General features: G+C 36.7%; 1 protein-coding gene across 5 annotated transcripts in view; it reads left to right on the top strand.

Annotated features, from left to right (window-relative positions):
• Positions 1–12,989, top strand: part of ARHGEF6 (Rac/Cdc42 guanine nucleotide exchange factor 6) — a 118,515-nt gene that overhangs the window by 64,131 nt on the left and 41,395 nt on the right. For all 5 annotated transcript variants that reach the window (XM_019667792.1, XM_019667791.1, XM_019667790.1 and 2 more), the window contains 3 exons: positions 4,482–4,576; positions 7,741–7,836; positions 9,437–9,559. In XM_019667792.1, the coding sequence (XP_019523337.1) occupies positions 4,482–4,576; positions 7,741–7,836; positions 9,437–9,559 (314 nt within the window). The remainder of the gene's footprint in view (positions 1–4,481; positions 4,577–7,740; positions 7,837–9,436; positions 9,560–12,989) is intronic.

Below are 12,989 nucleotides of genomic sequence, written 5' to 3' on the forward strand. Positions count from 1 at the left end.
TCTTCAGTCTAGTTGTGGAGGACGTTGCTTCACTGGCCCAAGTTGGCACCATCATTACGCTCTTCCTGGGCAAGGCAGATAAGTCACCGGCTTCTGGACGGCCACTCACGGCAGCTTGAAGGCCGCTCACGCTGGCTGCTGGCTACACATGGTTGCCCATGGCAACCCACTGCCACAGGGACTGCAGCCTACGCCGTAGCCGGCGACTCACGGCAGCCCAGCTCTAGGTTAAGCGGTTGTTCATCATCTTAGCTGTAGAGGGCAGCGTCACTGGCCCTCATATGTGGGATCTGAACTGGGGCCCTCTGGTGTCCTAAGCCAGTTCTTAGCCAACGTGCCACTCGGCCGGCACCCAAGTCCACTTTTAAATAACACTATAGTGTTTCACAGGTAGTGCAAGTAATTTACATTAATAATTACAAAATATTCCTAATTCCTTCCTCCCATTCATGTATCATTGTTGTGATTCATTTCACTTATACATAAGCATACATACATATTATATGTAAGCATATATAGTCTAATACATTATTATTTTATTATTGTAATAGCATATATAATCTAATATATTATTTTGAACAAACTGTTATCTGTAAGATCAGTTAAAAATAAGAAAAATAAAAGTGTTTTACTTTACCTTCACTTATTCCTTCTCTCATGCTTTCTTCCTTTATGTAGATCTGAGTTTCTGACCTATAGCATTTTCCTTCTTTCTGAAGAACTTTTTAAAAAACATTTCTTGTGACAGTCGCTCTTCTTCTGGGCCTGCCCACTCTCACACTGTCTTGAGAGTGTGTTGTACTATTTCCTTTGTCTTAATAAATCCACTGCTTGCTTAGCAAAAACAAACAAACAAACAAACAAACAAACAAACAAAAACAATTCTTGCAAGGCAGGTCTACTGGCAAAAAATTCTTTTAATTTTTTAATGTCTGAGAAAGTCTTTATTTCTTCTTGACTTGAAAAAGAATTTCACAGGATACAGAATTCCAGGTTGGTGCTTTGTTTTCGTTTTGTTTTTTTTCTCAACACTTTAAATATTTCACTGTACTCTCCTCTTTCTTAAATGGTTTCTGGAGAGAAATCAGATATAATTCTTATCTAAGCTCTTCTATAGGTAAACTGTTTTTTCCCACTGGCTACTTTCAAATTTTTTTCTCCATATCTTTGATTGTTCTGATGTTTGAAAATGACATGCGTAGGTGGGGTTTTTGGCATTTATTATGCTTGGTTTTTTCTGGTTTTGTGGTTTGGTGTCAGATATTAATTTGGAGAAATTCTCAGTCATTGTTCTGTCAAATATTTCTTCTGTTTTGTTATTTCTTTCTTCTTCTGGTATTTTCATCACACATGTTACACCTTTTGTAGTTGTCCCCCAGTCCTCAAATATTCTGTTGCATTTTTTCAGTCATTTTTCTATTTGCTTTTCAGTTTTAGAAGTTTCTATTGACACATCCTCAAGCTCAGAAGTTCTTTCTTCAGTGGCTCAGTCTACTAACAAACCCATCAAAGGCATTCTTCATTTCTCTTATAGTGTTTTTAATATTTAGCATTTCATTTTTATTATTTCTTAGTATGTCTCTCTTCTTACATTACTCATCTGTTTTTGCATGTTGTCTACTTTTTCCATTAGCGGTCTTAGCATATTTATCATAGTTATATTATTATAAAATCCTGGCCTTATAATTTGAACATTCCTGCCATATTTGATTCTGGTTCTAATGTTTGCTTTGTTTCTTCAAACTGTGTTTTTTGCCTTTTAGTATGCTTTGTGATTTTTTTGTTGGAAGCCAGACAAGATGTACTAGGTAAAAGGAACGGCAGTAAATAGGCCTTTAGAAATGTGTTGGTGAGGTGTGGGGACGTGTACTAAAGCCCTATGATTAGGTCTCAGTCTTTTGGTAAGCTTATGCCCCTATAGATCATGAACCTCACCAGTGCTTCTCAGGTTTTTCCCCCCTCCCTTAGGTGTGACTAGAGGGAGCTGGAGTAGGGTATTTCCCTTCCCCTAGGTATGTTAGGCTCTGATAAAACCCCCATAGGTTAGCTTAGGTAAAATCATTTCTGTCTTGAGAGCTGACCTTGTTACAAGAACAGAGTACCCTGGTGTATTTCAAAATGGCAATTTTTCTCTTCCTTCCTCTGAAGCATGAAGGGGATTGTCCTGTCTTCAAGTTTTTAACTCTCAGATTTGTTCACACTGAGCCCTCAGCTATTCATCATTTCAGTTCAAGTTTTCCTACCCTGATACTAATTCCCATTGAGGCCTCTGCTCCAGCAAGTTTTGATTCTCTGTATCTGCCTGTCTGTCTCTCCAATTTTGGGGGTAGCATTTTCCCCTGTGACCTGAATTCCCTGACAGATGTAAGAAAAGTTAGTGTGTTTTATTTTCCCTCACAGATTGGTCACCTATTTCCTTGTTGTCAGGTTGGGCTAATGATGTCCAAGCTCCTTAAATGCCGAACCAGAAAGCAGAAGCCTTCTTTCTTCTTATTTGATACAGGCATTTACAACTATATATTTGTCTCCTAGGCACTGCTTTAACTGCATCTTATAGTTTTTTTTATGTTGTGTTTTCTTTTTTATTCATCTCAAGATAGTTTTTAATTTCCTTTGCTGTGCTTAAATTTCCTGTAGTGGGTAATACTTCTGTTCCATCACTGTATTAATTTCAGAAAGCATTAGTACCCCTAGGCCCCTGGATTTACTTATACCATTAAAGAGTAATTCCTGAGAAAAAGAGGAACTGAAAGTAGACATGAGTGGCTGGGAAGGTGGGGCTACAACTGAAACCCTAGCTTTTGAAGCCACCATGTGGCCTGTGTTCTTTCAAACCAGTGGTTCTCAACTAGGGGTGATATTGTTCTTCATGCGACATTTGACAATGTCTGGACACATTTTTACTTGTCGTAACTGGTGTAGCAGTTGGTGTGCGACTGGCATCTAGTGGGTAGAAGTCAGAGATGCTGCTAAGTGTCCTACAGTGCACAGGGCAGCCCCTCACAGAAGTTATGTGGTCTAAAATGTCAACACTGCTGCCATTCGAACACCTTTTTTAACCCCTTAAATTGGTGGGACTGTTTCCCACTCACCTAGCAACTACCTGTTCAGGTCTCACTACTGCTTCACAGTGGTCCATGAGGTAGGTGAAATGTCACAATGTGAGACAAGGCGTGAAGCTTATAAACTGAAGCAACCTGTTAGTCAGTAGCAGAGCCTGGACAACCCCTCATCAGCTCAGTTGTTTCCCAAAAAGCCCACAGCTACCGGGCCCAACTTGCTTTGTCAATTCCACCTTTCAAAAGCAAGTCATCATGCATTGTCCTGTGAGTATATGTCTGGCATATTGGTAGACTAAGGGGCTTCTCCTAGTTAAGAATGCTTCACATTGTATTGTAATCCCCTGTTTAATGTTTCCCTCTGCAAATAGAGTGGAAACTTCCTGTGGGCAGCATGGCATTTGGCATAGTATAGACATTCAGTGAACTTTTTGTTGAAAGAATTAGGAGATATGAGAGAAAATATATCAAAATGTTAACTTGGTTATCTCTAGGAGCACAAAATGGAGGGTTTAGCTTCCTCCAGAAGCTGGAAAAGGGGGTATATCCCTAAGACTGATGGGGGAAGAGAAATGGTGTGCCTGTACATAGGATATAATTTGGTTATCATTAATAATACTGGTAAGCATTATTCCTCACATTTCAGCTTCCTTTTCTCTTTGTATTGTTCATACTAGCACCACTTACCTTTATTAAAAGACCACTTTTAATCTTGTTTAAAAATTCAGTGTCTTCAGGTTTTGTCCCCTAAAAGGTCTTATAAAAAACATAACTTAAAAAAATATTTTGTGGTGTTTGACATCAGTTATCATTAAATTATCCTGACATTGAAACTCTATAATAAATCCTCACTTAACATCATCAATAGGTTATATAATTAAGTGAAACAGCATATAACAAAACTAATTTCACCATAGGCTAATTGATATAAACAAGACTTAGGTTCCTACGGCATCTCGTTAACGTTATAACGGGATGATGTTGAATGAATCGACGTTATTTAAGGACCTGCTCTAAGTCTTAAGGTAGCTAGTCTCAATTTTTTTTATCATAAAATGAGAATAATGATCCTATGTTAGCTAACAGACCTTTCCTGAGGATAAAATGATTTAAAGCACACAGAAGCATTCTGAATAGTACTGTGTAAATGGCAAGGTGCCTCCAATTATGGGTAACTCTGAAAAACTGTGTTTGAGTTGTAGTTTGTCTGACAAACTATATAACTAGTTGTGATGCAGTGATTAAACAAAGTAGTTTGCTAGAATGAAGCAAAGCGCATTCAGACTTTGTGCTTCTTACTTACAGTGCTAGCCTGAGTAAATGGGACCTTTTTTTCTAGTAATTTGATTAAAAGATCTAAAGCTATATTTTACTTTGGGTTGTCCTGTCAATTACAGTACCTTGACCTTTGTTTCTCCATAGGTGTTACAGAACATCCTGGACACTGAAAAAGATTATGCTAAAGAACTTCAGTCTCTTCTTGTTACTTACTTAAGACCCCTGCAGTCTAACAACAAGTAAGATTTATCTTTTAAACACCTCACTAAATGAAGCAAGATAATGTCAGCATATGGAATCATTACTCTTATGTCACTGAATAATTGATTTTGCCCTTTAGAAGAATTTCCACGGATCATAGGTTGCCAAGAACATGGTCAGGGTAACAGAAATTATGCAAGCTGTTGCTTTTAAAGAGCTTGTTTGACTTTCTTTCTCTTCTGGCTGTCAGGGAAGGGATGAGAAGATCTGCATTTCTGTTTGTCACAATTTTTATCTTGTATGTTTTTAGAAGTGATACATCTGGTTTTAACTTACAGAAAAAGAGGACTTGTTGGTGTTTTTATGCAGAAAACACATAAACTGGAAATTCTTGTGCTCACTCTGACCTTTCCTTGCCAGGGCAGAAACTCTTTCCCATGCTGTGAGAGTGGAAAGAGTGTGGTATTTTGTGAATGTTCATAAGAGTGATTCAAGCTAGTATTTTACCCAGGCAAAAGTGAATGATAAGGAGATGTTAAAATGTTTTTTAAAATAAAATGTTCAAACCTTGTTCTTGTCTTAGAAGTCTGAAGTGATTGCCTGAATTGAAAACTTAGTTTTCACAAAAGAAAGATATTGGCCATTCTTTCTTTTGTGTGTGCTTATAGGCATGACATATTTAACGAACAGTGGCTAACAGCATTTGTTTGCATTTTTATGTTAATTGATTAAACTTTATTAAAGATTATGATCTGTAAGTCAAATAGAAAATTTAGCAGTTGGTCTATATACTGGAGGACAAAAGCCTCTTCTTTAACTTCAGTAAGAGTTTACTTTTGTTAGTGGCCTAAACTTTTGACTTCAGGCTTACATAAGTTCAATATATTTCACTATTTTTCTCCCTTTTTCCAAATTGTGTTTGCTTAGGCATAATGTCTTCCTAATTTCCCACTTGGTTATTTTCATGGCACTATGGGAATCTTACTTCGGTATGAAAGAATTTTGTATTCCTGTGTTTTGTAAGGATTTAAACATGATCAACAACAAAGTGTCTTTTGTCATTATTATGTAAAACGTGAAGTGCTCTGTGAATCATAGTTCTTAGAGCTGAATGGACCTCAATGAATCATTGAATCTAGTGCCCTGGAAGAAATGACTATCCCCACTGAATGAATAAGAAAGCTGAAGTCCAGAAAGGCTTACTGCCATACCCGTTACACAGCCAGTCAATAGCCAGACTGGACCCACTGTGTCTCCTGCCACCGAATGAAATGTGCCTTCCATTTTCTGGAGGTGACAAGTAGAGAAGGAGTGGGACACTGAAGTGGTAACCCTGGGAGGGGAGAGGGTAAGATTTCAAATGAAGGAGCGACTAATTAGCCATCAAGAAACAGTAAGAAGAAAGGAAAGGGCAGAGGAAGTGAGAGACCTGAGTCAGACCCGCCACTGTTCTGAAATGAATTCAAAATGCGGTCAGAGTAAGTTTCCATTGGATCTGTCTTGTAGATCCCAGAGTGATTTGAGCCAACCAGACTGTTTATTTTCAGATCCTGCAGGGGCCAAATAAGCCCCCCCACAGTCAGGTTCAAATAAGCCCCCAAGTCAGGTTCTTGGGATTGTGAGAGAGCAACCGCCAGGGGAGCTGGCTCAAGGTTCCACTTTTGGCACCCATCATAGGGGTTTTCCAGCTTGTGGTTCAGGAGGGCATGACAGCAGAGGAACTGGGAGCTTTTTATGCTCTAGGGGTTACTGGTAACCTTTATTTGAGCCTTCCTTTTCTTTGTCAGCAAAAATTACTCTCTTGGAAACATTCCCCTAGTATTATTATATTAAGGAGAAAGGACATGTGGCAGACACTGGCCTTTTAAGGAAATCGTCAACAAAGTTTTCTCTCCATAAGTGGCTAAGAGCGAGAATGTTTTGATTCAAAATCTGGCTTCACCATGCACTGGCTTTGTAACTTTGGGTGCTTTGCTTAACCTCTCTGTGTCTGGGTTTCCTTACATGTAAAATGGAAGCAGCAGTAGTACCTACATCATAAAGTTGTTGTAGGGTTCAAATGAGTTATTATTTGTAAAATGCTTGCGTAAGTGTAAAGTGCTATATGAGTGTTGCTGGATCTTGTTGTTATTATCACCTACTAGTATTTGATACGGGAAGAATGATTGAGAAAATTCTTAAGACGGAGGCCCTGGATAAAATTGTTCCATTTGCCTTCACTTGACCCCATTCCACTCCAAAAGCAAACAAATCAGTACTACTTTCTTCCCTTCTACTTCCTTTCATAAAGATTTCCTTTAGTTGATTTGTGAGCATTCTAACTTAGGAGAAACTGGATTTTGCTCTTTCCCCTCATGGGATGAGCATATGTAATACCTTGTTATTACTATCCCAGCTCTTCTAGAAGAGAGTACTCAAAAGTTTTTACATGTATGCCCACCTATGATGTATTCTACTTATTTAGATGGTAACATTTTTTATTGAGGTATAATTGACATATAATATTGTGTTAGTTTCAGGTGTACAAAGTAATGATTTTATATATATATATATATATATATATATATATATATATATATATATATATAATGTGAAATGCTTACCACAATAAGTCTAGTTAACAGCCATCACCCTACGTAGTTATAAAAGTTTTTTTCTTGTAATGAGAACTTTTAAGAGCCACTTTCTTAGCAACTTTCAAATATGCAATACAGTATTATTAACTATAGTCACCATGCTGTATGTTACATCTCCAGGACTTATTTATTTTATAACTGGAAATTTGTATCTTTTGACTCCCTTCACCCATTTTATCCACCCCCACACCCACCTCTGGCAACCACTAGTCTGTTCTCTGTAGATTCTTAGATATTAAGCACTTGTTCTTCATTTACTCATTGATTTGTCAAATACTTAACAAACACTTATAAATACCTTATTAAATACTCATTTTTCTTTAGGATCATTATTCTTATTATGGAAAAGGGAAAAGGAAAGAAACTTTAGAAGATTGCTTAAAACCAGAGTTGGTATAAATGAAAAAGCAAACGTTCAAATATAGGAATTACTTCCCTTGTCCCATTTGCCACTTATTAGCAAACTATCAGCTCACCAGACTAGACATAGATAACTAGAGCCATCCATCCTCAAGTTCTATTCACTGATACTACATATATATATATGTATATACAATTTTTTTCAGTCTGAGTACTGTGGAGTTTACATCTTTATTGGGAAACTTCGAGGAAATATGCACATTTCAACAGACACTCTGCCAAGCCTTGGAAGAATGTTCAAAGTAAGTGTCTCATATTGCCATAAGGACAGCCAGCACCATTGTTTTTGTGATTTGTTTTCCTTCTAACTGTTGTCTTAGATAGAGGGCACTTTATATTTATGCATTTGTTGCAACTTTGATAAATCGTCCCAGTGCAGAGAATATGCACCAGGTGGTAGTGCTCACATTGTCAAACCACTAGTTGTATTTTTTACTTTATTTAAAAATCATATCAGTTTACTGCTTCTGGTCAGTATAAGAGACAAATAAGGTCTCAATGGACCATGGATGATGCCTTTGACATAGATTAGATGTTTTCTTTGGTACATTGCAAATTATTTGGAAAAGTTATTCAATTATTCATTCAGTTTCACAAACTTGTTTTCCTCTTTTAATCACTCCTGGTATCACATCTATTATATTCATAGTTGAAGGATATGAAAGGTGGAGAAAGGAAAAGTATATCTTTATGTGAACCACAACACATATTTGCTAGCTAGCTAGATTGTTGAGGTGTTCAACTTCATACTATAGAATGAACTGTAATGATCATCAGGCAGTATATTTCTGTAGTAGGATTAATTTTCCAAGTAGCATATTTTGGAGAAGTTGGTGACTTTCATTGTCCATAGGAAAATCGGGGCACTTGCCTGTTTCTTGAGCTTTATGGGACACAGGTGGTTGTTGAGAGAAGAAGATGGTGAGACCCCACAATAAAGAGACCTGAGGAGCCACTCCAAATGCTGATCCAGATACGGATTATTGATACGGAAAGGTGGTCACTAAGTGAGAGGAGTAGATTACAAACTAGATTTGTAATCTTTATTTTACATTTTATAGAGAAACACAGAAAAGTTCCAATGAATATGACAAAAATCATTATAATAGATATCTCTGAATGGTGGAATTCTGAGTAAATTTTTCTTTCCTGTGCTTTTCTGATTTTTCTACAAATGAAAATGGGTGGGTTGTCATTTAAAAAATTAATTTAAAAAATATATATGTTCTTCGGTTTGGCTGCCTTTTTTATTAAAATTTACTGGTGTGACAAATGGTTAGTAAAATTACATAGGTTTCAAGTGTACCGTTCTGTAATACATCATCTATATATCACATTGTGTGTTCACCACCCAGAGTCAGTTCTCCTTCCATCTCCATATATTTGACCCCATTTACTCTCATCTACTCCCCCTTCTAAAATCTTGAGGCCATGTTGCCTAGCAACCACCAGGCCACCAAGACTACATAATATTCCTTTTTGGATTGTTAGTTTTGTCTGTATTTGAACTTCATCTAACTTAGCCAAGCATATTTTTAGTGTGTCCAGCTACAAATTTGAATATTATAATTTGAATAAGCATCTTAAAAGAAAACCTTGCCTACTGTTTCCTAATAAGTATCTGACCCTATGTATTGGCACTATGCTTGATGGCTGGTGTTAAAGCAGTGGTCAAGTACTTGCATTTCATGGATAAATGGTTGTAATATAGTTTCTCTTTTAACTTTGGCAAAAAGAATTTGAAAGGTTTGTATGTTGCTAGGTTTAATTAGAATCATCTTTATTTATCCCCTGTTTTGTTTTGTTTTTTTACATTCTGTGTTTCACCTGTTTTACCTATAGGTTTCCAGAAAATCAACACAAAGTAGGAGGTTGTCTACTGAACCTCATGCCTCATTTTAAATCCATGTATCTGGCTTACTGTGCAAATCATCCTTCAGCTGTAAATGTACTCACCCAACACAGGTAAATCATTAACATTTCCCCCAAATAAGCTGTTTTACAATGAGATCCTTTCCTAGGACCACCTCATTTGGAAATTCAAGGTCTTCAGTCCAACTCTTAACTATTTTCATTCATCATGCCAGGATTTGATTCATTGTCACATAAATTGATTGTTTATTAAAGCAACAAATAATTTACTGAGCACCTAATATGTGCAAGGTCCTGTACTAGCTGATGGGGATACAACAGTGAACAAGGAAGAGATGGTCCCTACCCTCATGGTGCATAGAATCTTGAGGAAAAGACAGACATGAAATATTGTAAGCATGTTGTATACAAAAGGATAATTAAAAGGATGCTGTAAGATTTTACAACTTGATATCAACTTCACGGGGGTGAGAGGAGGGTTGGGGAAGGCATTCCTGAAGTAAAATTCTATTTAGATCCAATGGGCTAGGCTTCCCATGTCCCAATGAATTATCTGAGTTGCTGACAAATAGCTAAACTGCCTAGGTTCATCTCTTTTTTCAATTCCACTTTGTCTGGTAGAGGAAGTCTCAGGCAGTGCTATGGTTAAAAGGCAGATATTAAAATGGAAAGGGCTCTGATAATAATTATGCAATGAATATAAATTGTTTCTGATTCATGGAGGACAACAGAATCCTGTCTCCTTTAAGAGTCCTTGCAAGGGACTGGGATAAATCTCCTACCCTGCTTGACCCTCTGATTACCCATTCTTGACACATTCACTGACACATTCATCTGGGCCAGAACACTGTATGATAGTCTTAAAGATGCAGTTTTAACTTTGAGATCGTATGCTAGAAATCCAGGTGGGACAATAGCAAGAACAACACGCAGAGGCTCTTAGGACTTAATCTGGAGACTAGATTCGTAATGAACATGAATTGTAGAGGCTGCTCAAGACTGAAGAGAATATTCTTCTATTAATCTGGCCCAGATTTAAGCTCCCAGAGCCAGGCTAGAACATGAGTTGATAGCAGCCCTCAGAAGTGGCAGAAATTTGGTTTTGTCCAGATTTGTTAAGAGCTTTCTTGACTTTATAGAACAGTTATGTAGACATTTTTAAGGTAGAATTCAATAGGTCCTACTTGAAGGTCAATTTTTTTCCCTCAGATCAAAGTTGTGAACTCTTATGGAATAGCAAATATGGAAACTGAATTTAAAGAAAGAGAAGCCATGACTCTGGGTTATTTAAGCAAGTGGCTCAACTGCTTAGAGTTCATATTAGCTAATAATAACACTGACAATGTGCCAGGCACATGATTTAAAAGTCTATGAGGGAGTTACTATTATTACCACCTCCGCTTTACAGATAAGACATTGAAAGGTCAAGTAATCTGCCCAAGAACTCATAGCTGTTAAGTGGTTAAGCTAAAATTATAATTCAGGTCTGTCAGACTTCTAAAAATATTTTTAGTAAAGTATATATTTTACCTACAAAGAGAATAAGCTAAATTCAAATTTAAAGAATTATAATAAAATGAACACCCATATACACACCACCCAGCTTAGGAAATAAAAATTTACCATTTCCTTTTTATATAACAGCTTTATTGAGTAATAATATATATGCCTTACAATTCACCCATTTAAAGTGTATTCTTGGATTATTTTCAGTATATTCAGAGCTGTGCAACTATCACCACAATCCATTTTAGAACATTTTTATCACTCCCCAAACAAACCTATACTCATTAGTAGTCATTCTCCATTACCAGCCCAGGGCAACCAGTAAAAATACTTCATCACTATGGATTTCCTATTCTGGACATGTAATTTAAGTGGAATCACATAACATGTGGCCTTTTGTGTTTGGCTTCTTTCATTTAGCATAATGTTTCCAAGGTTCATCTATGTTGTAGCACTTATCAGTACATTGTTTAAAATTTTTAAAAATATAACTAGTCCAACTATCCTTTGATTACTGTTAGTATGTCTTTCTCCACCCCTTTACTTTTCATCTATCTGTGTTTTTTAGATAACGTACATGTGAGGCTTGTTTTTTCAAATCTAGTCTGACAGTCTCTGTCTTTTAATTGGCATATTTAGACCATTTACATTTAAAGTGGTTATTAATATACTTGGATTAATATTTACCATGTTTGTAACTGTTTTCTATTCATTGCAGTTATTCTTTGTTTCTTTATCAGCACCCCTTTTACTGCCTTCTCTGGTTTTAGTTAAACAGTTTATATGATTTCAGTTTTTCTACTCTCGTAGCATATTATTCTTCTTCTGACAAAATTTTAATGATTTCCCTAGAGTTTATAATGTCCATTTATCACTAATTTAACAGCATTTCCACATAACACTTTACCATTTCATAGGTAGTGCAGGTGCCTTATAACAGAATGTTCTCAATTATTTGTCCTCATCTCTTATAACATTGTTTTCCTTCATTTCGTTTATCTGTAAGGCAAAAATCACCCAATATATTGTTACTATTAGTATTTTGACCAGTTATCTATTAGATCCTTTAAGAATAAGAAAAAGAAAAGATTCTATTTTACCTGAATTTATTATTTTATGACTCTCTTTCTTTTTTTATGTAGACCCAAATTTCCTTCTCTCTGAACTTTAACAATTTTTGCATAGGTGACAACTTCCCTCAGTTTTTGTTTGTCTGAGAAATTTTTATTTCTCCTCCACTTCTTTTTTCCCTTTTTATTTTTTCAAAGGAACGAAGTTTTATTGTTTTTTAAAAATATTTTTTGTTAAAAATATAGCTAACACACAATAATATATTAGTTTCAGGTGTACACCATAGTTATTCAACATTTACATACCTGAAGAAGTGATCACCACGATAAGCCCAGCAACCATCTGACACTGTACCACGCTATCACAATATTATTGACTATATTCCCCATGCTGTACATTACATCCCCAGGACTTATTTGCTTTGTACCTGGAAATTTGGACCTATTATTCTCCTTCATCCCCCCCTTTTTAAATTTTCAATTAAAGCTGACATTCAATATTATTTTATATTAACTTCAGGTGTACAGCATAGTGGTTAGACATTTATATAATTTAAGAAGTGATCCCCCTGACTAGTCTAGTACCCACCTGGCACTGTACATAGTTATTACCATATCATAGACTATATTCCCTATGCTTTGCTTTACATCCCCATGACTATTTTGTAACTGAGAATTTGTACTTTTTTTAAAAAGATTTTTATTGGGGAATTGGGGGATGGGAACAGTGCTGGGGAATTGGGGGGAGGGGAACAGACAAGTTGCTGTCCTTTTTGTTCTTCAGTCTAGTTGTGGAGGACGTTGCCTCACTGGCCCAAGTTGGCACCATCATTGCACTCTTCCCAGGGGAGGCAGATCAGTCGCAGGCTTCTGGATGGCCGCTCACTGCGGCTGCTGGCCGCTCACGCTGGCTGCTGGCTACACACGGTAGCCCATGGCAACACACT

This window comes from Hipposideros armiger, unplaced genomic scaffold (genome assembly GCF_001890085.2).
Source record: "Hipposideros armiger isolate ML-2016 unplaced genomic scaffold, ASM189008v1 scaffold_505, whole genome shotgun sequence".
Classification (NCBI taxonomy): Eukaryota; Metazoa; Chordata; class Mammalia; order Chiroptera; family Hipposideridae; genus Hipposideros; species Hipposideros armiger.